The sequence below is a fragment of the Oculina patagonica genome, chromosome 5 (assembly GCF_052425735.1).
Source record: "Oculina patagonica isolate OP01 chromosome 5, crgOcupat, whole genome shotgun sequence".
In the NCBI taxonomy this organism is placed as follows: Eukaryota; Metazoa; Cnidaria; class Anthozoa; order Scleractinia; family Oculinidae; genus Oculina; species Oculina patagonica.
Window position 1 is genome coordinate 5,575,618 of NC_135762.1, and position 24,875 is coordinate 5,600,492.

The 24,875-nt window shown below is 38.0% G+C and overlaps 4 protein-coding genes and 2 non-coding genes across 8 annotated transcripts; 5 read left to right on the forward strand and 1 right to left on the reverse strand.

Moving 5' to 3' along the window:
• Nucleotides 1-408: 408 nt before the first annotated feature.
• Nucleotides 409-1,661, forward strand: LOC144654265 (beta-2 adrenergic receptor-like). Its single transcript, XM_078514346.1, has one exon. It carries the CDS (start codon nucleotides 605-607, stop codon nucleotides 1,586-1,588), a length of 984 nt encoding a protein of 327 aa, XP_078370472.1. The 5' UTR covers nucleotides 409-604; the 3' UTR covers nucleotides 1,589-1,661.
• A 4,306-nt stretch (nucleotides 1,662-5,967) lies between these two features.
• LOC144655740 (U5 spliceosomal RNA) lies at nucleotides 5,968-6,088 on the forward strand. The gene has a single exon (XR_013571195.1). It is a non-coding gene; the product is annotated as a U5 spliceosomal RNA (small nuclear RNA).
• Nucleotides 6,089-8,414: 2,326 nt separating this feature from the next.
• On the forward strand, nucleotides 8,415-9,483 carry LOC144655177 (beta-2 adrenergic receptor-like). The gene has a single exon (XM_078515391.1). The coding sequence runs from the start codon at nucleotides 8,471-8,473 to the stop codon at nucleotides 9,479-9,481; it is 1,011 nt and encodes a 336-aa protein (XP_078371517.1). The 5' UTR covers nucleotides 8,415-8,470; the 3' UTR covers nucleotides 9,482-9,483.
• A 386-nt stretch (nucleotides 9,484-9,869) lies between these two features.
• Nucleotides 9,870-9,990, forward strand: LOC144655743 (U5 spliceosomal RNA). The gene has a single exon (XR_013571199.1). It is a non-coding gene; the product is annotated as a U5 spliceosomal RNA (small nuclear RNA).
• Nucleotides 9,991-11,660: 1,670 nt separating this feature from the next.
• LOC144655175 (uncharacterized) lies at nucleotides 11,661-15,968 on the forward strand. Of its 2 annotated transcripts, XM_078515390.1 has the most exons (5): nucleotides 11,661-11,918; nucleotides 12,744-12,866; nucleotides 13,417-13,479; nucleotides 14,647-14,736; nucleotides 15,766-15,968. In XM_078515390.1, exons 1-5 carry the CDS (start codon nucleotides 11,808-11,810, stop codon nucleotides 15,817-15,819), a joined length of 441 nt encoding a protein of 146 aa, XP_078371516.1. In that variant the 5' UTR covers nucleotides 11,661-11,807; the 3' UTR covers nucleotides 15,820-15,968. The 2 variants fall into 2 exon arrangements, with proteins under 2 accessions (XP_078371516.1, XP_078371515.1); XM_078515389.1 differs by having other exon boundaries at nucleotides 11,661-12,866.
• Nucleotides 15,969-15,981: 13 nt separating this feature from the next.
• LOC144655178 (uncharacterized) lies at nucleotides 15,982-23,212 on the reverse strand. Of its 2 annotated transcripts, none has more exons than XM_078515393.1 (4): nucleotides 21,888-23,212; nucleotides 21,627-21,686; nucleotides 21,256-21,345; nucleotides 15,982-17,053 (listed from the first exon to the last, which is right to left on the reverse strand). In XM_078515393.1, the coding sequence occupies exons 1-4, from the start codon at nucleotides 22,932-22,934 to the stop codon at nucleotides 17,000-17,002; spliced, it is 1,251 nt and encodes a 416-aa protein (XP_078371519.1). In that variant the 5' UTR covers nucleotides 22,935-23,212; the 3' UTR covers nucleotides 15,982-16,999. The 2 variants fall into 2 exon arrangements, with proteins under 2 accessions (XP_078371519.1, XP_078371518.1); XM_078515392.1 differs by lacking the exon at nucleotides 15,982-17,053 and adding an exon at nucleotides 19,025-19,796.
• Nucleotides 23,213-24,875: the final 1,663 nt, after the last annotated feature.

Sequence of the window (24,875 nt, forward strand, 5' to 3'; positions counted from 1 at the left end):
CGAAAGCTTCGAGAAAGCTGTTTGCTGTCTAGAAAAAAACAAAATATGGCGGTTTGCGGAATGAACGACCCCCTATAATAGACCCTCAAAAGATGACTGGCGGTTCCTCTCAAAATGTTTGAATTTTGATGTGCGCGGGAGGAACTCAATTAAGTGTGGCGGTGTCAGTTGCAATTTTAGTTGGTTAATTCCCCTTTAATATGGGTTTCTGATAATACTCAAATTACAAAAATATTTTACCGAAGGCCTCCAGGTGGTCGAGACTTTATACAGCATCAATAACCCTCTTACCAGGGATCAAGTTAATTATTTCTTAAAAATAAATTATAGTGCACTTATTTATACTGGGTTATGCACTCGGAAGAAAATTGAACAATCAAAATTTTAATTCAGAACAAAAGATGTCAATCTATTTTGTAAACAGACCGATGACTTTGAAGAAATTAGAACTAAAAAAGAGAACAAGTCATCTGCATGCAAATTGTTTGTTCACTTTATATAAGAAATACATTTAATATCGCGGTTGTCCAAAAGGGGGTGGAAAACTATAAACGCTTGTCAAACTTATTTTCTAACCTCTGTTGCTGTCCAAGACTAAGCAAACATGAATATTAGCTGCTTAAACGAGCGACTGAGCAGTGCGGCAACCATCGTTCTCTCACTGTGGTTCTCCTTGTCTGGTTTAGCAGCTGTCATTGGAAATGCAATTGTGTTGTGGTTGTTCTACAGAACCGAGTCTTTACGAACAATTTCCAACCGATTGTTAGCCTCGTTGTGCGTTGCAGACCTTTTAGTAGGGCTTGTCATAGACCCTACGTGGATAGCCATCAGATTTTCCACTCAGCCGAAAAGAACTGCCATTTCAAAGCAAGTTATAAACTTGCTGTGGATTCACTCAACGGCTGCTACAGTGTTTAACTTATGCTGTGTTTCCGTAGACCGATTTATTGCTATCCGCTTTCCTTTTCGTTATCAGGACATTGTAACCAAGAAAAGATGTTACTTAGTGATCATAATGGTGTGGTTAATCTCATTGTTTCTTCCTTTCACCAGGATATTAGTTGATATGCGAACGAAAGAAGACCTGTGGTTTTCTTTAACATTTATAATTTTCGTTCTCCCACTAACTGTTGTCAGTTTGTGCTATTTTTGGATTTTCCAAGCCGCCAGACAGCAATCTAGAAGAATAAAGAGGGGAAATCGTCAAAACTCCAACAAAAACAATACTTCAGTCCGTGCTTTGCAAAATTATAAAGCTGTCATAACCATTGGTTTTGTGTTGGGTGTTTTTATTATTTCATGGATGCCTTCTTTAATTGTTTCCATTGTGGATTATGTTACAGCAAATGACCAATGCATTGATCACAAACTGGCCTATGTTGTGTGGCCCTGGATTGAGGCAATCGCCTTTACATCATCAGCGATCGACCCGTGGATTTATTGTTTCCGAAATGGCGAGTTTCGTGAAGCTTTGCGCCGCAATTTTTATTTTTGTCCATTTCTTTCGCCGGCAAGAGTTCCAAAAGATCTTAACTTGGAATCAGATCGGAATCAGGGACTGCAAAATGCAACGGCTATTGGCAGCTAGGAAATCAACGAGATAGACGTCTCCCGAGGACGACCGTCGCAAACGATATTCTGTTTGTCTTCTGTAAATTAAATAAAAGATTCACTTTATTTCATTCGCGTCAAACTAGTCTTTTCGTTTCAATACGAACCGAACAAGCATGTTCAATAAATATCTCATTTTATTCAGTGTAGATGTGGCAATACAACTAAAAATATAAAATAAATGTAATAAAATACAGGCTCCGACTGAAATAGTTTAAACAAGATTAATTTTTGACTGTAGTGACTTATTGGTTCTTCAAAATTACTCCGTATCAAATTTGCTTCAGTAACAAAGATTTCTACCACTGCATGTTACGAACTGAAAATTGTAACACAAGACTATTTAATTTCATGTAAGTAAATAGGAGCAAAACATCCTCCACAGAGCCGGAAAATAAGTGATATTTAGGCCTTAATTAGAACTTTAACACAAAATTCTCGAATCTGATTAGTTCGCAGCTCGCTCTATTTGTTCGCTAAATTGCAGCCCGTGTAGCTAAGGTTTCAAAAACAAATTGCGCGTACGTGCTTCGACCAAGCTATATTGGGTTCCTTCTTGCGACTAATAATGAGATACAACTTCTTTTTTGTACGTTATTATACAACGTATCTTAAAACCTGTCATAAATGACTTTTTTTCAAGGAAATTTGTCATAGAAATGACTAATCGTTAACAGACCTCGCATTTTCTTTATTTTTCCCTTGAAGTTTGGTATAGTTACGATTAATTGGTAAAACTTCGTGTCGTCCTGTTCGTTTAAATAGTGAATAGATCTGAGAAGAGTCTAATTTGGTGCGTGTAGTGGTAGTCCGCTTTGTTTTATCACGAGTTCGATTCCTGAAAATCACATACCGAATTGGACAACACGAAGTCCTGTTATTTATCGATTTTAACTACGATAAAAACGCGAGGAATAAATAAAGAAAAAGCAAAGGCTGTTAACGATTTAACATCTCTATGGCAAAATTCGCCTAGAACCGCTGAAAAAGCCTTTACTGAAAGGCTTTTAGCCGATATAAAGAAGTATTCAGTCACAGAAACGAATCAAATAAACAGCGCGTGCGGCACGCGAATTTTTTTTAATTGGACAACTGGAGTCAGCTGCTCGCGCTTCAATTTGGTGAAAACTAGAGGGTGTGTTAAAAACCAATCAGATTCAAGAATTTTGATACAGTTATAATTATCTTTTATCGTTTTCGATATCAGTTCGTGATTAAACAAATCGTTTACACACTCAATGATGTGATTACAGGCTTAATCGTATCTATAACAAAATTCTCGTTTTTGATTGGTTCTGCGCGCGCCTATTTGTCGCGTAATCGGCGCGCGATCACGTGGGTGTCCAATTACAGGTATCCAATTTGAGCAACTTCAAATTGGATACCTGTAATTGGACACCTACGCCATCCGCGCGTCAATCATGCGCATTTCAATGGGTTTTTTCTTGCTGTTTTCTAACTTTTTGTGCAACCAACTGAATTTACCTTTGACTTTTCCTCACAGAAAAGGTTCCTAAAGACTTCCTAACCTCGAATTTTGTTATTGACACGATTAATTAGTAATTGGAACTCGTGTCGTACAATTCAGAGAGTAATCGTGCTCGTAATTTCAAATCGGCCTCGCGCTGCGCGCTCGGCCGATTTCGAAATTACTCGCCCGATTACTCCCTGAATTCTACTCCACTCAGTCCAATTACTATTACGAATTAGAATCCACTCTGCGTTGTTATCATTACTTATTAACTACCTAATATCATAGGTGACAAATTACTCCTTAATTTTGGCGCGAAATTTTAACGTTAATTTATAATTTCACATGTGAAATTATAAAATTGCCATGGCAACGTAGTTAGCGGCAAGATGGCGTCCGTAATAAAAGTTGTTTTAAAGCTTAAACTTTGTACATTTTCGCTTGAATTTCATCTTAGCCAGCTAGCCTTGGCCATGTTATAAAACTTTTGATGATATTTTATATTTCAAAACGTCAAAACGACTTCTAGACTTAAGCCAATTACATAAATGGCATCGAGCGGATTTTTGAGCGTTTTACACGGGCACCATTTTCAGTTCATTCAAGACGAAACTACGGTCATAATGTGAGAAATAATTGACAGTTTATTCATCTTTGAAACTTTTTGTCATCAGCAAAAAGGAATCTCTAAAAGGTTTTCTTCAAAGACTAAAAAACTTGCGAACTTGAGCAAAATGTATGCTTTCAACTTTTCAAAGCTCGGAGTTCGCGAGGCAAAATACCAGTCCAAAACCTACGATTGCAAGCTTAATTTGTCACCTATGATATTAAAATGTAATCAAATGGTATACTCGTGAAATTAGGAAATAATTTCACTTGCATTTTGTCAAAATGCTTATAATTTCCCTCGCCTTTTTTAGCATTTCGACAAAACGCGCGTGAAATTATTTCCTAATTTCACTCGTCGCCATTTGATTACCAATACTTATTGTTACTACAGTATATATGACTGGATTTATGAAAACCAGGTTAGTGAAATGTTCACCGTTGTTAGCGCAAATCTCCAAAGTAGACGATATAAAAACTAAAGTGAATGACAGTCTTTTTTTCTTTCCTCCTCTCCCTTTTCTACCTTTCAGCGCTGTAGTTCATTTTTTTTCCTTTCTCGGCATGTTTTTAGGCCACATCGCAGTGTAATGTACTTGGTCAAAAACACTCAGGTCACCGGCTTTTCTTTGACCACGTTTTCATAAATCCAGTTATATATATTTTCACAGAAAACTTAATTTTGCGAATTGGAAAAGGCAAATTTTGCGAGACTTTTTTTTGCGATTTTCGTGAGAAGAGGTAGTCTCAGAATTGGCGCTACAGATTTTAAAGCCACATTTTACATGAAAGTCAAGAGAACCATCACAAAAAAAGACTTAGAAACAGGTCACATGTATATCTTTTTCTGTGCATGAAGCTCAACGTTAAAGCCCGGCCAAACGCACGCAACATTTCAAAGCAACATATCCTAACATTGTTGCGCACAGCATGTTGCAATCGTTTGACCACCATGTTGCAACATGTTGAATGATGTTGGATCAAGTTTGAAAATGGTCAAATTTTTCTCCCAACATCTAGCAACATTTTTGGATGTTGCATGATGTTGTACTCGTTTGGCCACGTTCGTACAACATTGATGCACCGGAGCAGGCGCACTAGTTCGGTTTGCGCCATCCAACATGCTACAACATATTGCAACAGGGTGGCCAAACGCTTGCAACATGTTTTGCACAACAATGTTGCGTTATGTTGCGTTCGTGTGGCCAGCACCTTCACAACATCTGACAACAAGATCCAACAATGTTGCGATATGTTGTGTCCGTTTGACCAGGCTGTTATACTATACACAGGTCAGCATTTACATTTGTGCCGCGATGTGTCTCCTCCTTGTTGTATGATTCGCAAGCAGAAAAAGAGCGCGAACACAGATAAGTATGTGGATTTACTGTTTCCGAAATGCGGAGTTTCGTGAAGCTTTGCACCTCAATTTTCCTTTCAGGTGTCCATGTTTTTAGAGGCCCTGCCAGGGAGGGATCCTGTGTCGCTTGTCTAAATTTAATTTAAGTGTCCCGTGTTGCTGTTTTATCGCACTTCCCGGCACTGTCGGTTGTTAAATTTAAGGAAAATTGCTTGTCATTGTCGGAATTTAAGTTTCTGCCAAAGGGTTGTCGTTTGTCGCGATTTTATTTATGTGCTGTCGCTACTTTCTGGGCCGTGTTGCTTGTCGGAATTTACCCCGACAGGGCCTCTTTTTACGCAAGAATTTCTCCAGAACGTAAATCAGTCAGGAACCAAAGACTGGGAGATCTCGAGGTTCTTGCCAGTAAGGCATTCAACGAGTCAAAGCTCTGAGGATGACTGGAATCTGGCCTCGCGTGGAATTTTTTTGTTTCAGAAAAATAGCGTTACACACAATTGAAAATTAGAATGAAATGAAGTCATCAAATGATGACTTCAACAAGCAATAAAAATCTACACAGGGACTTATAACTAGACGCTTGCCGATTTATCGGGCGCGATAAATTGTGAAGCTTATTGGCGCGTGTTAATAGTGATCCAATGCGCCTGTAACTCCAACATATCCAATCCAACAAGTTGCCCGAGTCGGAAAACTCTGTGGCAGCCGCAAAGACTTTCGCTATTTCGCACGCCGGTCCAGATTTTGCGAATGAGAAAGTACTTTTTTTCAAAGTAAAATGGAAATCCAAAAGAAAGTTGAAATGAATAAGTAACAGTTTTTTGTTGCGCATGCGTATTCGTAAACGTCATGACATTGATTGCCCCACATGCTTTGTGGCGTCACTTTCAACAAAGCGCCTAACCCTTAGTGAAATCAGCAACTCTGGTTTTCCTTCATCACGCATAAATCTTTCGCCTTTTACTAAAGATTTCCGTGGAGGAGAACAACTAAATGAGTCTATAGACTAATTTTTCGACGCCCTGCCTTTCGGCGGGGCTCCTAAAATAAAAAAATGTATAGTATTCTGTTTTGCGTTTGCACAGAAAAGTTAATTTACATTGAGTAGATATCCCGGAGCTTGCTCTGCAAGATGACTCAATATGTTGGCTATGATGTCGTATGACGTCGTTAGATCCGCCATCTTGGATTTTACAATTACTTAGAAAGTTTAGAATGTAACGGAAATTAATACAAAATGAAGCTAGTATACTAGCTATACACCAATCCCCTTTGTACGTCCGAGGGTTAATTATTAATCATAAGTTGCTTTCAGCTTCCACTTATAGGCAGCATAGACAGTCCAACCTCACGTTTCGAGCGATTCAAACTCGGCTTAGCGGCCTGGCCTGGTATCAATTCCACATACTTCCACGGGAGGGAAGATAAAAATATCTGCAATCCGCATATCGTACATCTTTGTGGGTCTTTGGAAGGCCATACAGATGGGCTAATCAGGAGCTTTTCTTGCAGACGGAATTCGCTATTTCTTTGGGAAGAATTCTTTTAACGACCGCTTCGAGATGTTTTTCTTTTTCAAACAACGGATGATAGTATTTTGGTGGTCTTCCTCTCGTCGTGGGTCTCTCTGGTGCGACTGAAGTAAATTTGGTAAGATCGTTGATTGATGCTTCGCAGAGTAAACGGAGATAATCGGACTTGTCCATGACAACAGCGCCTGAATCCTTATCCGGCAAAGTACGAGCTTATCAAAGAAAGTGAGTTGATAAGAAGATATATTCTGGATGTGTTCGTCTCTGCAATCTTTTAAAAGACAGATCACTTTAACTAACCTTTCACTGAAAATTGAACATGGATGTCACAACTGCGTTTTATGTAGTACATGATTTATTTTAAATACGAATTAACTTATTATAAAATTGTTATTGAAATTATTTGTAAATAGCGTAGTTAAATTTTAGTCTGTTTTTATTGTAAATATCAATTTTAAGTCTTTTTATTATTATTTTTATTTATTTTATGTGTCCCCTATTAGTAGAGAGTGTTTCACTCTCGGCTAGAATTCCTTTGACACATTAATAAAGTTGTTGATTGATTGATTGATCGACATCAATATCTTTAAACAACAACCTGGCGATTTTTGACGTGTGTTCGTCAGACATCTTCTGGTAGTGTTTCTTGCGTAACAAGGCGATTGTTTTGAGGATGCAAAGGTAATGGAGAGAAGAGCATCTCTGTCGAATTTCACTGTAGATCTCACTAATCTGTGTCTTTAGGGACGTGGTTTGCTTCAATTTGGCACACAGTTCCTCTGCGATGACATTTTCAGTGAACTACTTTAATTACTAGAATAAGCGCCGCGGCGCTTATTAAATTTTACCGCCTCAAGTGTGGTGCTTATTCGAGGGCGGCGCTTATTTAAAAATTGGACGACGCAAACAATGTCATCAAGACAAAACTTCTACAGTAACTAAAAGAAGAGTATTTTGATTGTAAGTATTCGTTTCCTGTCCCGACAAAGTTCACGGCCTTCACCCGGGGGCCTTCACAACGTTAACAGAACTAAGTATTGTAAGAATTTTGAATAGAAAAAATAATGGGCGAGCGGAGCGGTAAAACATAATAACTTGAACTGCAAAACATTGTTTTTGATGAAAATGAATTAGCAAAGCTATTTCAGAGTTGCTTAGAAGTGCTATTTTTAGTTATACGGAATTCTTCAAATAAGCGCCGCAGTCCCGATGCGGCGCTTATTCGGGGGCAGAGCTTTCTACCTGTCAACAAACGGCATAAAAGTGCAAACGTTTATTTATTTTTCACAAAAGCATCTTTTTGAGGGGGTTCAAAACAACTTAAACTGCGTTTCCTTTTAGAGATCTTAGGAAAGTTGTGTTCATGAAGTCAAAGAAAACATGGACTGTTTGAATGGCTCTTACATGAAGAGTTTTACAGATTTTTTCACTTTCACATGAAAATCGCACTTTTTTATTCGACACCTGCACAACACTTCTATTTGCTTGATGGGAAACCTTGGTACATTAACATTACACTACAAATAAAAAAAATAAATGGGGAATTATTACAAGTTCCTACCTGTCAACAACGTCGGGCAAACGATCTACGAGAAAACGTTTTATTATTTTCTGCAAAACAATTAGAACAATTATAAACTGCGTTTCCTTTTTGAGAGCTCAGGAAAGTTGGAAAGGCAGAATCATATTACAAGTTCAACATGTCAACAAAAGAGACATCTGCGTGCAAACGTTTATTTATTTTCTTCAAAACATCTTTTAAAAATGCGGATTTTAACTGCTTTACATCAGTTTCCGCAAGAGAAAGAGAGCAGTGAAGAGAGAACTGGTAAACTCCGAACACCCTAAATTTATACTCTGGAATCCGCTGTTGTCGTCGACTAATCTAACATGAATATTTGCTGCTTCAACGAACGACTGAGCAGTGCGGCATCCATCGTTCTCTCACTGTGGTTCTCCTTGTCCGGTTTAGCAGCTTTCATTGGAAATGCAATCGTGTTGTGGATTTTCTACAAAAACGCGTCTTTACGAACAATTTCAAACCGATTTTTAGCCTCGTTGTGCGTTGCAGACCTTTTTGTAGGGCTTGTCATAGACCCTACGTGGATAGCTATAAGATGCTTGATTCAGCCACCAGAAAGTCATATTTTGTTCAATGCTATGGACATGATGTGGATTCATTCAACGGCCGCTACAGTGTTTAACTTATGTTGTGTTTCCGTAGACCGATTTATTGCAATCCGCTTTCCTTTTCGCTATCAGGACATTATAACCAAGAAGACATGTGATTCAGTGATTATTCTGGTGTGGCTGATCTCGCTGTTGCTTCCTTTCTCGTTTCTGATTTTGAAACACAACAGCGCTAAAAACTTTGATAAACTGTGGTTGTCTTTATCAGCTATAACGTTTGTGCTTCCATTGACTCTTGTCACTTTGTGCTATTTTTGGATTTTCAAAGTCGCCAGAAAGCAAGCTAGAATGATAACAAGAAGAAATCTTCAAGCCTCCGAAGACAAAAGTACTCCCGTACGTGCCGCGCAAAATTATAAAGCTGTCAAAACCATCGGGTACGTGTTAGGTGTTTTTATTCTCTCGTGGTTACCCAGTCTAGTTGTTTCATGTGTGCATTATTTTACTGGAAATGACAAGTGTTTCTATCATAAACTGTTGTTTGTTGTGTGGCCGTGGATTGAGGCAATCGCGTTCACATCATCGGCGATCAACCCGTGGATTTACTGTTTCCGTAATGGCGAGTTTCGTGAATCTATGCACCTCAATTTTCTTTGCAGTTGGCCGTGTCTACACGCAAGAGTAACACCAGAACGTAATTCAGACAGGAATCAGAGACAGGGAAATGCCGAGGTTCTTGCCAGTAAAGCATTTAACGAGACAAAGCTTTGAGGATGACTGGAATCTGGCCTCGAATAAAATAAGCATTACACACAATTGAAAATTAAAATGAAATGAAGTCATCCTGAAGCTTATTGGCGCGTGTTAATAGTGATCCGATCGCGATGCGCCTGCGACTCCAACATGTCCAATCCAACAAGTCGCCCAATTCGGAAAACTGTGTGGCAGCCGCAAAGATCTTCGTACGTCGGTCCCGATTTTGCTAATGAGAAAGTATTTTTCAAACTAATATGAAAATCCAAAAGAAAGGTTGAAATGAAACTTATATAATTTACAGTTTTTTGATGCGCATGCGTACTCGTAAAAGTCATGACATTGATTACCCCACATGCGTTGTGGCGTCACGTTCAACAAAGCGCCTAGCCCTCAATAATATCAGCAACTCTGGTTTTCCTTCATCACGCATAAATCTTTCGCCTTTTACTAAAGATTTCCGTGGAGGAGAACAACTGAATGAGTCTATAGACTAATTTTTCGTTGCCCTGCCTTTTGGCGGGGCTCCTAACTAGAAATTAAAGATGTATAGTTTTCAGCCCTTCATTTGCGGAAATTAATGGACCCCTCTAAGTTTGCGTTCCATTTAGGCACAGAAAAGTTAATTTAAATTCAGTAGAAAGCCCGGAGCTTGCTCTAAAAGATGACTCAATTTATGTTGCATGACGTCATTATTTCTACAATCTTGGATTTTACTGTTATCTCTATATTTGCCGACTGGTTTCAGATGTTATTTGGCAACAAATTATCAACTACGCACAAATCCACTCGACATTTCTCAGACGTATGTTGAGCATCTCTCACGATTAATTTTTTAAAAGATCGGTTCTGATGTATGCTGAGTGTTTTAATGGTTTTAAAGGGGTCATGTCACGATATTTTATGTCATATTTTCGATGTACAGAATTACTTTTAAGTGGATAAAACGTCGAAACAATTATTTTCTATGGTGGCAAAATACAAAGATGGAAACATAAACTGAAAATATGGAAGGCTGGTTACGACTGAAAAGATTATATGACCGATTATGAACGAGAAACACCGGTACAATTTTTTACAATGCGCCATCCTAGTGACGTAGTTCTTTTAACGTAGTTCAGTTAAAGGGACTGTGTCACGGCTGATCATGAAGTCTATTTTATTAATTTATGCCAAATGCTCACTATGAAACCTAATGTTTGTAAAGAAATTACTTCTATGGAACTAAATGACAAAACCAAAGTTTCATTGAAACCAAATGTGTCTCCCGGGCGTTATAATTTTAAGTTTCGAACAAACAAGATTAACTTTGAAAACTGTTCAGCCCAACAATATTTCAAAAACCCATATCTCAATCCGTTTCAGTCTTGTTGTTGTTGTTGTAAACAGCCAGCAAAAGAACGCGTTATTCTTAGGACGTAACAACATTCAAATGTAAAAAAAACTTTTCTGAATTTGCATGATTATGTGGATTTTTGTGTTTTAGTGTTGGGAAACGACCAGATGGATTTATATTTTGATTGCTCATTAAAGTAACTTCCCATCGCGATTTTTCAATTCATGTCTTATTATAAGTTATGTTTGTTCGTTGTTTATACTGTCACATAAAGTTCATGCAGCGTTCATGACAAAGTTTTGTGAGGGCTTCAAAGACATTTTTCGAACTGTTTCCCGAAAGAGAGTTATTTGTACTTTTCAGAACATAAAAAAACTCTTGTCCAGCTGGTACTTTTTTGTAATGATTTTGTCAAATGCGTTTACCATATCTTTCATGTTAACCTTGTGTACATCATGTGTTTGTCAACATTTGATGCTGAAGAACTAATTGCTTTTCAATGTTTCTGATACCATTCTAATCCTCTAGGATATAATTGTCAAGTCTTCTTATGGATCATCACTTTTTTCCATATTTCAGCTATTGTAGACAATTAACCCTGAAATAAACAGAGCGAAGTTTGCAGTAAATGTGATCAAATTATTTATATTGCTTTATTACTGTGAAAGCGCGGAAGATTAATATTATATGATAACTAGTTTTGAAGGTGAAGTTATTAATAACAATAAAATTTTGAGAGCAAGTAATGACTTACTGCATGCAAAGCACTTAAAAGCAGAAATGTGCATTATCTTGGAGATAAAAAAGTGATGTAGTTTTGCTTGTGACATAAAATACTTTGGCACGCCTGTGATAGTTGCCGACTTGAAGAAAAGACCTTGTGGAGTTTCTTTCTGAAGTCATAGGCAATATTATTGCTATATAGCAACAGTCCTTTAGAAACAGTGGGCAACCAAACAGGTGCACAACGGTTATACAGAATTCAATGAAGAGCATCCTTGATCGTGAATGAAAAGCCGCGTCCTTCATCCACACCCGACAACGATGTCTCGAGTGCACAGCGCTGATATTGAAGACACACATTCTGAAGCTCCTCGGGAAAACGAAGATAGAACGGAGGTGATGAGTAGAGATATAAGTTTAACAGCCAACCGTGATCTTCGCCGCAGAGAGTTGTCGTGCAAGCTTCGACCAATTTTAAGGTTAATGAAACTAACGGGAGGGTATTATGGTGACACGTCATTGGAAGAATTTCAACAAGCAAATTCTAACCTTTCACGTTTTTACTGTGTCATGGTGTTGCTGGGTCAGTGGATTGTTTTTGTACAGGCCGTCACGAGCATTTTCTTCGAAGGTTTTGCTCAAATGCAGAACACTTACTTTATACTGATGTTTAGCATTTGGTATTTGCAGAGCGCGGCAATAAACACGGTGCTCTTTTTAGTTTTGCCAAAAACCCAGAAACAGCCGTCTCGTTTTTCAAAATTTACAACCAGTTTACTCGCATCAGCATCTGATTTTGGCAGGATGACCAAGCGTAGAGTTTATAAGCTGTTGGCATTTACATGTTGCGCTGTTGTCTTCAACTCTATTTGCCTCGCAGCTCTAGACTTTTACAGAAATACCTCGATCGCCCGGTTTCAACCGTGGAATGGACTGTTGGTATACCGCTTGCTTCACTTCGTGTTTAGTGTCTTTAACAGCTTTGCGTACTTGTTGCCAGTTGTGTTGTTCGGGGTTTCGTGCTCACTGTTGTCTGGAATGTTTGATAACTTGCAGAAGAAAATATCCACGGAGAGTCCCTCTTCTCTCAACATCGCATCGCTGAGGCAGGAACATCAAAAGATTTGCGAAACAGTTGCTTTCGCCGACAAAGTCTTTTCACCGTTCCTTTTTGTGGTGATGTGTTTGCACATTCCTCTGATATGCTTTAATTTTCATCAGTTGGTGAAATCCAAAAGTTCAAGTGAAGACGCATCATATCTCATCACTGTGTTTTATTGGTGGTTGGGCATATCAGCAGAATTAGCTATTATCTTGGTGCTTGGAACAAGGCTAAACGAAAAGGTGAGCGATAACTGTCGGTAATTTGGTGTTCGGAAAAAAAACGATTCGTGACCAGAAATTTTCACAAGACACAGAAATGGTAATTGAGAATTCCTGCTATTGGGTGAAAGGGATAACGTTATGCGAGGGAGAAGAAGTGGCTACATATAGGTTAATTGTCTCTCTCTCTTTTTTTCTATCGTTTAAGTGACCTTCGTTCTCGACGAAATATCAAGCCTTTCTTGCTGATTTATTACGAATAAAACTAGTAAAGGCATTGTCCTCTTAAAAGCAGCTTATAGTTAACTTAGTGTATCGTGTCAATACAGTATAGTCGGTGTAATACAATGAACAGTTGAGCGAAACGGGTCAAAATATAAACAACGTAACGAGTAAAATATAGACCAGTAGTATACAGCAATATAACTTTCTTTCTGGTGTTTTATTAAACGATATTAAGACACCATGCCGGCAACTAAAGAAGTGCAAAACAAATCATGCGAATATTAATAAGTTGTGCAGTGTTATATTCTAGTAAGTGTGAAATTAACGAAATGTTTATTTCTTTCAGATTCACAGTTTCTATGACATCCTGCACAATATAAGCGTCCCTGACTATAAAGAGCACTTGGAGGTACGTTTGATTAGCAAGAACATTGAGTAGCAAACTGTCACTTGCTTGAATGCGAAGCTAACAAATATACATTTAAAACGAATCCTTTCGGCTTTTTTAAACAACTTACAAGAGTGCTGTTGGCTATTTTTTAAGCTTGTTAAAAAAAATAAAAAAAAAATAAACATTTCCGTAGGTTTAAAATTAAACTTCTGTAACTTTACTCGAATGTACGACCAGATCATGTGTCGAACAATCAGAAGGAACATAGCGTTTCCCTGCAACCTTCACATATTAATGAGTTTTTATTCATTGAAATATATTGTTCATTTAAGGCCCGGTTCAGACGCCGATCTTTTCATGAGCCGGACCTAATTCCTTGAATTAAGTACATGAAAAGATCGGCGTCTGAATCAAATTAAAACGGCTATTTCAATTTGGAACGGCTCACCCGTTCTTCCCGCCTGGCTTGGCCGATAATTTCGCCTGTGGAACGCCTTTTGAACGACTTTGATTCAGACGCCGTACTTTCCATGTGCCGATCCTAATTCATAAATTATTATAATGTATTTTGACTGGTTTTATTGGAACTGTATTAGGAACGGCCTCGGAACGGCCAAAAAGTACGGCGTCTGAATCAAGAGGCGTACTTTTGTCAATTTGGGTCGGTCAAATTCGAATTGAGTTCGGCTCCCCGGGGGGGGGGACTCCCATATGAGAGTGACGGGGATGCTCGTCGTCTCGCTTAGGGGTATAAATTTCAGACTTTGGGTCTCGCTTAGGGTGTTCTGGGGAAAATGAAAGAAAATGACAATATTTTTAGCCGTCAGGGTCTCGTTTAGGGTTACACACGAAGAAATATACCAATATAAATTTTTTTCTCAGAATTTTGGTGTCTTTTAGGGGTCTTAAATAGCTTGAGCCACGCCCAGATTGGTCTCTTTTAGGGGTTATTTTCAAAATTTCCGACGAGCATCCCCGTCCCTTTAATATGGGAGTCCCCCCCCCCGGGTTCGGCTCATGATAAGTACGGCGTCTGAACCGGGCCTTATAACATTTTTCTCTGAGTATCAGAAGACAATCTTATCAGCTAGCTCATTTGGTTTGTGCTGAAAGAATGAAAAGGATTGATGACACACTCTGTCCTAAGCAATTCAAATATATCAATATTCTTTTGCTTTCTTTCAGTTGCTGCATTTCTTGATGCATCTTCGTGGAGAACCAATCGGATTGTCTGTTGGAGGGTTGGTTGTAATAGACAAGTCTCTTGCACTCTCGGTATGTTTACATTTATGTATGTTTGTGAACGTGCCTTATGACCTATACAGCTATTTCAATTAACGTTGTCAGATCAAAGCTCAAAGCTAAAAGACAAGACCGAATGGTGGTCTGGGTATTCACTGGAAATTTGCATATTGGCCTATAGGTATTGTACAAGTTTGTATTTTTGCACGTGAAGATTCTAATTCGTGAATTTGTTTTTCTCTCAGGAGGCCTTTTCTGTAGCTTGCTTTCACTGTCGAGTAGCTTTGAGTTTTGAAAAGTCTTTTTAAATTTAGTGTAGCAAATATTACCTTGTTCATACAGGTCTGAAGAGAAAGAAAACGTGCAAATTCGCGTTTGTCATGTCATTATATCACATTAGTATTCAGCACGTGCAGTTGCTCTCCTCTTTGACCCATACTACCTATCGGCCTTGTCTTTAGCCTTTTTTTCCGACAACGTTAATTGAAATAGCTGTATACACTCTTATTTATATTTTCAATTTGCACAGTGGCCAATCACGCCGAGCCACTCAAACGGGGGTGGGCTTGTCTTGCTTGGAAATGGCAGGGGAGAAAGGATTTGCATTAGAAAACATGCAGATGAATTTAAGAAAAAAAGAAGAAGACATTGGGTGGATTTCAATTCAAATTTTGTCCTGTTTTTCTATTGCTGAAATGTTAAATACTCAAAACGTACATGCGCATTTTGTCTTTTTGAATTTGCGTTAGACATACGCGTTTAGGTGCTTTGTAAAGAGAGGAAAATGATCATCATATAGCACAGCGGAGTTTGTTGACGTACGCTTACCCTGCACTGGAAAACAATTCTCTGGCGAATAGCGCTAAATACACCCTTGGACGGGGTGATCTTTTCTTGCGCGTCGATCCTTTTTTGTCTGCCTAGCACTAGTAAACGAAGCTCGAGAGTGCAACCTTTTAAGGTGTGTAATAAGTAGTCGCCAGACGAGTGTAATTACACCATTCTTCCTCTCAGTAGATTTTATTTTATCTGATCAACTAACTTTTATAATTTTCATTTCAGATTGTAGGGATAATCATATCATACCTTGCAGTGCTGTTAACTTTACCAACTTAATTAATATCGAAGAAAAGCTTGGATTAAACGACAAACAGCGACGATAAAGACAACTCTTTGTTTGTACAGTTACATTTCACGCAAGAGAACTCTTGCATCTATTAAATGTGTAATAACACAAAAAATATGGAGCATTTTTCAGTTGAGTATCGAATGAATAGTCAATATATTCAGACATAGTGTAGCTTGGATCGTAAAATTTGGATCATGGAGAAAAGAAGCTTTATTAATAAGTTAGAGTACAGCAAATTGTCAGAACGTCTATATGTATATACATTTATCACAGTTGCAAAAACAAGACTTGTAGCATTATTGTGCTCATGTGTTATGTAGCAACATTTTATATCGACTGATTCATCAGGCCATTTGTTTAGACCGTAAGAAAGCGCCACAAAAAAAAATAGAACATGAAACATCAGTAAGGATAGCCAGTAATACAGGCAACATTTCATTTCAACTTGACTTGCAACATTGTTGCATAAAAAATTGTTTAGTGTTGTTGCGCTTATTACCACCCGTGTTGTAGGCAACGGCAACATGTTGCGCGAAGAACACATGAATTCAACTTCGTCTCGGTCCAAAAACACGCAAAACACTAGGCCAATACCTCAATAATAATAATAATAATAATAATAATAATAATAATAATAATAATAATAGTAATAATAATAATAATAATAATAATAGCGCATATTTCCATATTCTGATCAATAACCCAAATAACCCAATAACCCAAATGTATGGCATTGAACAATAGAGAAGTAAATTATATAAACTTTCAATGTTGTGATTATTATCTAGGTACATGGCGTTGCTTGTTCCTGTGATCCTACGGAATGTTCATTAAAAAAAAAACTTTTTCTGTAGGCAACTACACGCATCTATAACATTCATCTTAAAATTGTGGCCAAAAGGTGTTACTAAAGAAAGTCCTCTGAACGAACATGGGGAGTAAACTTTGGTTGTGTTTAGCACTAAGCTGACAGCTGCCACTGCCGCACTGACTTTCTTTTAATAGAGAGGTTCTAGTTGGTACAATGTTTTGTATAACTATATATTGAAACAAATATTTATATTTGGAAACACAGAGGTTCGCATAATCACTCAGTTGAAACGTGACTCAATTTATGATTAAAGTACTTATTGTTCTGTCGTTTAGTCATTATTTACACAGTAACGATTACTTTGGCAAAGACAACATAACCGCAAAGTAGGAGACAATCACTCCGACAATCTGAAAAAAAAGGATAAAATAAAGCAATTTAAAAATACAGCACAGTTACTGTCTATTAAATTTGTTATTCTACTGTCGAAACACAGGCGGTGTTGGACACGACTCGCAAAGCATGCCGGAAGAAATTTTCAATTGCACTTATCATCGTCTGATCGCCGATCTGTAAACATCTCCTCGCGGTGCGAAGATAATTTCAATGCTGAAAGAAATATCGGACGAAATCCATATCAAATCTTTCGCGAGCCTAGTAGCACCTATAGATGATCGTAGATGCGTATTGCTGGATTCATAAAGGCGACATTTTACGGCGGAACAACTGATTTTTGGATTCGAAACATCGCGGTTCGTCGACAATTGGGAATATTATTCGATTCTAGCACGTTTGTGATCGAAGTAAACGGGCTAAAATTGAACTTATCTTTGGCGCTTTGCTTTTCAGAAATGTTGAGTATTAAATGAATGAAGTGCGTCGATGTACTGCCACTGCTGGCCGACGCAGTTCGCCCTATCGTAGTTTTTGATGGATTTTCGCTGGGTTGTTTTGCTTGGAGGGCCCAACGGCCGTTTTGATATATATGCCGAGTATCGGCCAAACAAAATGATGATATAAACACTTTATATTCGTCTTCTTGAATAGATAGGTGGAACAAATGCATATTTCTAGTTCTTCGAGCGAGTTGCGCGAAGGATAGGTGGAGCACATGTATATTTATCGTTCTATTAAAGCGTGCTGCGCGAAGGATAAGTGGAGTACATGCATATTTTTCATTGTTTATGTTGCGCGAAGGAACTGAAGGATAAGTGGAATACGTTTATATTTTTCGTTCTTAATTAAAGCGGGTGCGTATAGTATAAGTGGAGTACATGCAAATTTCTCGTTCTTACTAAAGCGTGTTGCGAGAAGCCGATATAAAGTGTAATACATGTGTAAAGCATGTTGAACGAAGGATAATTATTCGTCGACTGCGGGACTGCGGGAGCATTATAGTTCAACTGCCTGTGGCTGGGCAATCGCTCCGACATGCCGAATATCGGCCAAACAAAAGGATGATATAAACACTACAATAACAAAAATGGCAAGTGAACATTAAAATATAAATACACATGAACGGGAGTACCAAATTAAGCCGTTGTCCTGTAAGAACATCGACAGAAATCATACCATCAACTCCCGCAAAATGCCGCGAAATGGAAGAGAACTGAGTGACATATCAAGGAAAATACCCCAACTTCAAGTCCAAATTTGACCGTTAAAACGGCGGGGCCCGCCCGGGCCCACCGTACTTTTCTTAAAGTTCAACCATCGAACTTAAGTTCTATGCAAAAATAATCCACAGTACTGATCCTTGTTTGTCAAGAAATGAGCAAATGTTCATCGACGTCGAACGCTTGCGCCAAACAACCCTTTACCATATAGCATGATTTGAGAGAAAAATCGCTTCCCTTAATTCAGAACTTGACAGATGACTGGCCTAGGTATTATTCTTCCAGCTCCACTAAAATAATCTGTAACAACCGTTACAGTTTCGCCGGAATCGCACGAAAAAGATGAGACCTTCTTAAAATCCCGCGACAAAATTGTCCGCCATTGCTTCCACCAAGGTGACAAATGATTGGTCGAAAAATGTCACGTGAACCGTGTCCAACACCGCCTGGCCGAAACAAGGAGATTAATCAACTAAACTGATTAACGCCAGACCATACGATATTTTGCTGTGAACAAGTTCGAGCATCAAATTGATATTAAATAGTCTTTTTTTTTGTAGCATTTGTTACGAAGTTTAAGCAAACATTCGGTTATCTTCCTCTTAAATCCCTTCACAAGAGATGCCGATAGGAATTGTACTAGTAAATAGATATTGTCTATGTGTGTTCACCAGACATTTCCATTACTTTCGCTGTGCGCAAAATCTGTACTAACACCACGTAATTATTAAGAGTACACAACGAAAGCATAGAAAAACTATGCACTGACACCGATTATATATTGAGGGAGTTTTCTTCTTATTAAGAAGTGAGTTGACAAAATAAGGCCTTCCTTATTTTGATCTCAGGCGAACTAATTAAAGATGTAAATAGTATGAATATATGGATTATTAGAAGCCCACAAGTTGGTTAAACTTTGACACGTATTTTAAATTTGGCTGAAATGTACTACTGGACTTACCAATCACTTTTCAGAAATTTCTTAGCCTGTAGTGTAAGGGGTCTTATTTGTTTCTTCCTGATATCTTACATAGGGCAAAAACTCACAGAAATTTTGTACTTGCAAACAATGTGTTTATTTATGAAGTGAAATTGCGTAATATGAAGTTTGCATCATCGATATTGTAAAGTTTCTTATGTCTTTCCTTCAATATTGTAAAGTGTTTTACTTATTTAATAAGAAAAAAAAAAAACGCAAAACACCCTCCTTTGTCCGCACTTGACAATAAATGTTTGTTATGATAATTTACAGCTTCCGTCTTCAAATCGATAACACTGACATATACAAGAAATTTCATATATATCTGTATTTATAGTGAGTACCTTAAATTACAAGCGTTTATAACGACTCTAATGTAATGTAAATATTGTTCAAATTTTTGGCGCATCAAACACATAAAAAAAAATCCCGGCTTGGACAGATCCGTCATCGTTGATGTACAATCAGATACTTCGCATTTTAATGCTAATAGAGATTTTTTTGTTACTTTGGCAGTGACAACATAACAGCAAAATACGAAATAATCACTCCAACAATCTGAAAAAAAAAAATGGCAAAAAGCGACAAATTAATTTATGATAAAGATTTAATAATTAACAATTATTCGCCGAAGGCGAAGTGATTATTGTTGAATAATCCCCGAGACGAAGTCGAAGGGATTATTCAACAATAATCACTGAGCCTGAGGCAAATAATTGTTTTAGTATAATTTTTAGAGGTGATCATCAAGAAGTTAAAAAAATAACGATAGCAAACAAGAAAACAGCAAACAAATGTTCGCTTGCATACGGTGTAAACCAGTTTAAATCATCGATTGCAATCAGAATTTGTTTAGTTAAAGCAATGAAACGGAACAAAACAAACACAATGAGAAAGATAGATGTCCGTTACCTTTGTATGATTGTGGATGACTTCTAAGCGAATGTGCGAATCCTCTAAAAATGAGTAGCTCCGGTGAGAAGAGAACTAAATAATGTTTGCTCAATCGATCTGACTGAGTTTCTCATCGATCGCCAAAACCGCCGTGTTTACGATCATTTCTAATGCACCTATCAATGTTAAGCCGCTGGGGGGGGGGAGGCTGGGCATAGGCGGGGGATTTGGACAGCATCCACACTTGCCCTGGGGTTGGGCATTTGATCAGAAAGTCTCAGCGAAGTTCAAATGCCCGGCCTATGCCCCCCCCCCCCCCCCCAGCAGCTTAACATTGATACGTGCATAATAATGCCTCGAGAACCATCTCTTGAAAATATTTTCGGTCCAAAAGTCTTGGTAGTTAATTTGAAAAATTCCCAATGTTTAAAATATCCAGGATTTGGACTGGTTTCTTTCCAATCAAAGAAATTTTCATTCAGCAAAAGCGGTCATGTTTACTTCCCTGGATGTCAAAGGTGGCGTGGCTAAGTAACCAAGCCTTCAAAGCTATAATCACCTCGCGCAGGGTGATTATAGCCTCATAAGTCGACCTTCTCAACCAATCAGAATTCTTATAATCACCTCTAAAATTATACTAAGATAAGTTAACACGATATATTCTACCTATGCGTACCTTAACCATCAGGATGTATATTTTGAATTTTTACATTGAAGTAATTCCAGTGAGGGGGAACTCGGAAGCATCGTGTGTGTTTAACGAAATAAAAGCATATGGGAAAATTCAATACAAAGCCCGCATAAGATAATAAGCCCGTATAAGATAATGTTGAGACATTTTGGTACTTCTTAACAGTAAACCATGTTGAAAAGTCAGTTACCTTAAAAAGTCAACACTAGGGGACCTTTAACCTCTTTTAGTGTTGCCGTCTTTGACAACTATTGCTGACATTAAGAAGATGTTATTCGTATTGCTGGTAAACCCTACAAGTTTATACTAAAGTTATTCGTCAACGTTATTGGGTTAAGCTGTGATAAAATGAGATAAGATGTAAGTCGGTTTAACACTCAGGGGCAGTCCCCATCATATCTATTTGCTGGCAAAAAAAATCAAAGGCTTTACCGTTAGAGACATGGATTTAGTGATAACAACCAGTCCCCCAATAGAAAGACCCTTCGGGTCACCTTGAAGATCCAGCAGAAACATCACTAACTGAAAGAAAAAATGCTCGTCAGTGGCGTTTTCGTTATTCCAACTTGACGATTATTATAAATGAGGGGAGAAAAAACTCTAGTTCAATGTATCTCTTCTATCCAGAAGGAATAAAAAAGTTTGGTACTGCAATCCTGATAGTTCAATTATTACTTGACCCCGATCACGTTTTTCGTTACAAATGAGCGGACGGTTTTACTTTGCTTTTTCGAACTAATATAAATAAATATACGTTGCCAAGGTGACTAAGTCGTCGATGTTCGTATAATACATGAAGTTACCTTCGCTTCGTCAGCTGTCGAAAAAGTAGACGTCTGCAAAATCTTTTGAAAGCCGTTAATCTAAAGTAAAAAAAGAAAAAAATCAATGTCAATACTTGGGAAATGTTTAAAATACTGCGATTCTACAAACTTGAGGAAGTAAAATTTCCATCACCTACATTTGTACAGTATTTGTCAGTGCCGAAATGAAATTAATCTAAATTCATACAAGGATGTTTCCGTCATACCAAAACAAACAAAAATGGAAAAAGCATGTTGTACCTTTTCGCTGAAGTTTGATCCAAACATCAATATAACAGCTAAGATACTAGCTGCAGCCAGTAGCCACCCTAGATTACCTAGTAAGAAAAACAGCGTATCTTCTTCCCGTAAGATAACAACTTGGGAAAAACTAAAACAAAGAAGCGGTATGTATACAGAAACAAATACTAAGAGAAGCGGGGCGAGCATCTTGTCAGCAAGTTCGATTACTTCACACAGTTTATGGTACTCCATTTTCAAAGCCGCTATGTCTATTGATATCCAATCCAGTCGTGGCGTAGTTCTTTTGTGTAAACAATCAACAAATTCTCTCAATGTTAAGCACGTTATGCAATAAAATAAAATTGGTAGCAGCCACACACCAAGTCCAATAATTTGAAAGATCATAGAGAGCACTTTGAACCCAAACCAATCATTCCAAGGTTTATAATTTCCAAGGTTGATTGGTTGCAATAGTTCGATGACTACCAGGCTTGCTTGAAAGGTTATTACGAAGACACAAAACACGATTAAACATTGTTTCGCCTGCGCTTTCACCTTTGCTAACTTAACGTCCTTAACAACAGACGATACGCTAACAAGGAAATTTTTGAATCGGGATTTCTTCGTACCAGTTAAACGAAACAGAACCAAACTCAAAGTAGCGTTTAGTGCGACTAATAAATTCCAGAAACTGGCCATCAAAAAGAAATAGATATCATTTTCAAGGAAAATACCGGAGAAAGCCATAATAACGTTTAGGCAAAAACCAGAAATTACCACACCGCAATAAATGCGAGGAAGAACGCTCAGTTTATGGCGACGGCCCGGGGTATGCGCCAGACAACGTCTTAAAGATGCATCTCCAAAATATATTCCGAACAACTTCATCAGCTTCAACACCGGACTGTATACTTCATCAATTTCTTTAAGCAGCTGTTCGTTGACATTTTCTTGCTCTTGAATATTAACAACGAACGAGGCGTCGTTTGTTGAGGGTTGTGACGATGTCGCCATTTCTTGGTCCAGATGCGCGATAGCTTCGTTAGGTGTTACTCGAGAAGGCATCGTTACACTCTCTCGAGCCTAGCCAGAGAAACGTTTCACTTTCCAGTTGTCCTTAAAATTTCTTCCTCCCTTGAAGTCCAATTCCAAGCCTGTTAATATTCCTTAATGTCGACCTTTTCCTCTCCCCTGATTTTATGTTGTGTGCTTCCACGAGAAGAAGAGTACGACGCGTGCTAGACTTGATTGAACCAAGTATATATGCCTTGTCTTCAAATTGATTACAAATAAACTGGAATAGAAGTAAACCTCCTCGGTGTTCAACGTAATGAAAATTTCATCTTTTGTGTTAATAATGTTGATGACTCTTTTTTGCCGATATCCTCTTGAATTGATGTTTATAAATTGATTTAATGTAAATTATGTTTTCCACAAGTTAATAAATGACCACCTACGAGTTATTTTCAATTTAAATTTTATTTACGATTGTCGAACTTTATGCTAGCTGCATGAATAATGTGTGACTTTCATTCACGATCAAGGATGCTCTGCATTGAATTCTTCATAACCGTTCTGCACCTGTTTGGTTGCCCACTGTTTCTAAAGGACTGTTGCTATGTTGCAATAATATTGCCTATGACTTCAGAAAGAAACTCCACAAGGTCTTTTTTCAACGCGGCGACAATCACAGGCGGGCCAAAGTATTTTATGCCACAAGCAAAATTACATCACTTTTTTATCTCCAAGATAATGCACAGATGTGCTTTTAAGTGCTTTGCAGCTGCAGTAAGTCATTACTTGCTCTCAAAATTTTATTGTTATTAATAACTTCACCTTCAAAACTAGTTATCATATAATATTAATCTTCCGCGCTTTCACAGTAATAAAACAATATAAATAATTTGATCACATTTACTGCAAAATTCGCTCTGTTTATTTCAGGGTTAATTGTCTACAATAGCTGAAATATGAAAAAAGCGATGATCCATAAGAAGACTTGACAAATATATCCTAGAAGATTAGAATGGTATCAGAAACATTGAAAAGCAATTAGTTCTTCAGCAGGAAATGTTGACAAACACATGATGTACACAAGGTTAACATGAAAAATATGGTAAATGCATTTGACAAAATCATTTTAAAAAAGTAGCAGTCGGACAAGAGTTTTTTTACGTTTTGAAAAAACTATCTGGTCCTTTCCCACCACTAAAACACAAAAATTCCACATAATGCAAATTCAGAAAAGTTATTTTCTTTACGTTTGAATGTTGTTACGCCCTAGGAATAAGGCTTTTGCTGGCTGTTTACTACCTCTCTCCTCCGCAGAGGTCTCTTTCGTGTTTCGGGCTGGGAAATAGGGAGAGGAACGTCGTCCCAGCGCTCCCCCCATTTTTTATTTTTCGTGTTTTCGCCTTCCTCCCCCGTGTTTTTCGTCTTCCCCCACGAAAGAGGCCTCTACGGAGGAGAGAGGTTTACTACAACAACAACAAGATTGAAACGGATAAGATATGGGGTTTTTGAAATATTGTTGGGCTGAACAGTTTTCAAAGTTAATCTTGTTTGTTCGAAACTTAAAATTATAACGTTTGGGAGACACATTTGGTTTTTTCCTCTAAAGTTTCATATAAATCCTTATATTTTTGACGCCGCCATTTTGACCCAGTTGTCAGAGCGTGAGCCTGCGCACCCTGTGATCAAACCACACACAAAATGGCGCCAGGTAGACAAAATTGACCTCAGCGGTGAAGGGACATGAAGTTATTGTTACTTACTCTAAAATACGCAGTGAAACCAGGAAAGGTACTGTGGCTCTTATCGTTAGCTTGGGCTGCCTGTGGTCGGCCGAGTCAGAAAACTTTGTGGCAGCCGCACAGACTTTCGTACGTCGGTACCGATTTTGTGAATGAAAAGAAAAATGAAAATGAAATGAAACATATAATTTACCTTTTTTGATGCGCATGCGTTTTCGTAGAAGTCATGGCATCGATTGTCCCACATGCTTTG

What these genes read in the sequence shown, in the direction of transcription:
- LOC144654265 (XM_078514346.1), top strand. Translation starts at nt 605, where the DNA reads ATGAATATTAGCTGCTTAAACGAGCGACTGAGCAGTGCGGCAACCATC.
- LOC144655177 (XM_078515391.1), top strand. Translation starts at nt 8,471, where the DNA reads ATGAATATTTGCTGCTTCAACGAACGACTGAGCAGTGCGGCATCCATC.
- LOC144655175 (XM_078515389.1), top strand. Translation starts at nt 11,808, where the DNA reads ATGAAAAGCCGCGTCCTTCATCCACACCCGACAACGATGTCTCGAGTG. An exon ending in GAACAAGGCTAAACGAAAAG is followed by an intron (nt 12,867 to 13,416) that starts GTGAGCGATAAC and finishes TATTTCTTTCAG; the next exon opens with ATTCACAGTTTCTATGACAT. An exon ending in ACAAGTCTCTTGCACTCTCG is followed by an intron (nt 14,737 to 15,765) that starts GTATGTTTACAT and finishes TTTTCATTTCAG; the next exon opens with ATTGTAGGGATAATCATATC.
- LOC144655178 (XM_078515393.1), bottom strand. Translation starts at nt 22,934, where the DNA reads ATGCCTTCTCGAGTAACACCTAACGAAGCTATCGCGCATCTGGACCAA. An exon ending in GATCAAACTTCAGCGAAAAG is followed by an intron (nt 21,687 to 21,887) that starts GTACAACATGCT and finishes TTTTTACTTTAG; the next exon opens with ATTAACGGCTTTCAAAAGAT. An exon ending in CTAAATCCATGTCTCTAACG is followed by an intron (nt 17,054 to 21,255) that starts GTAAAGCCTTTG and finishes CTTTTTTTTCAG; the next exon opens with ATTGTCGGAGTGATTGTCTC.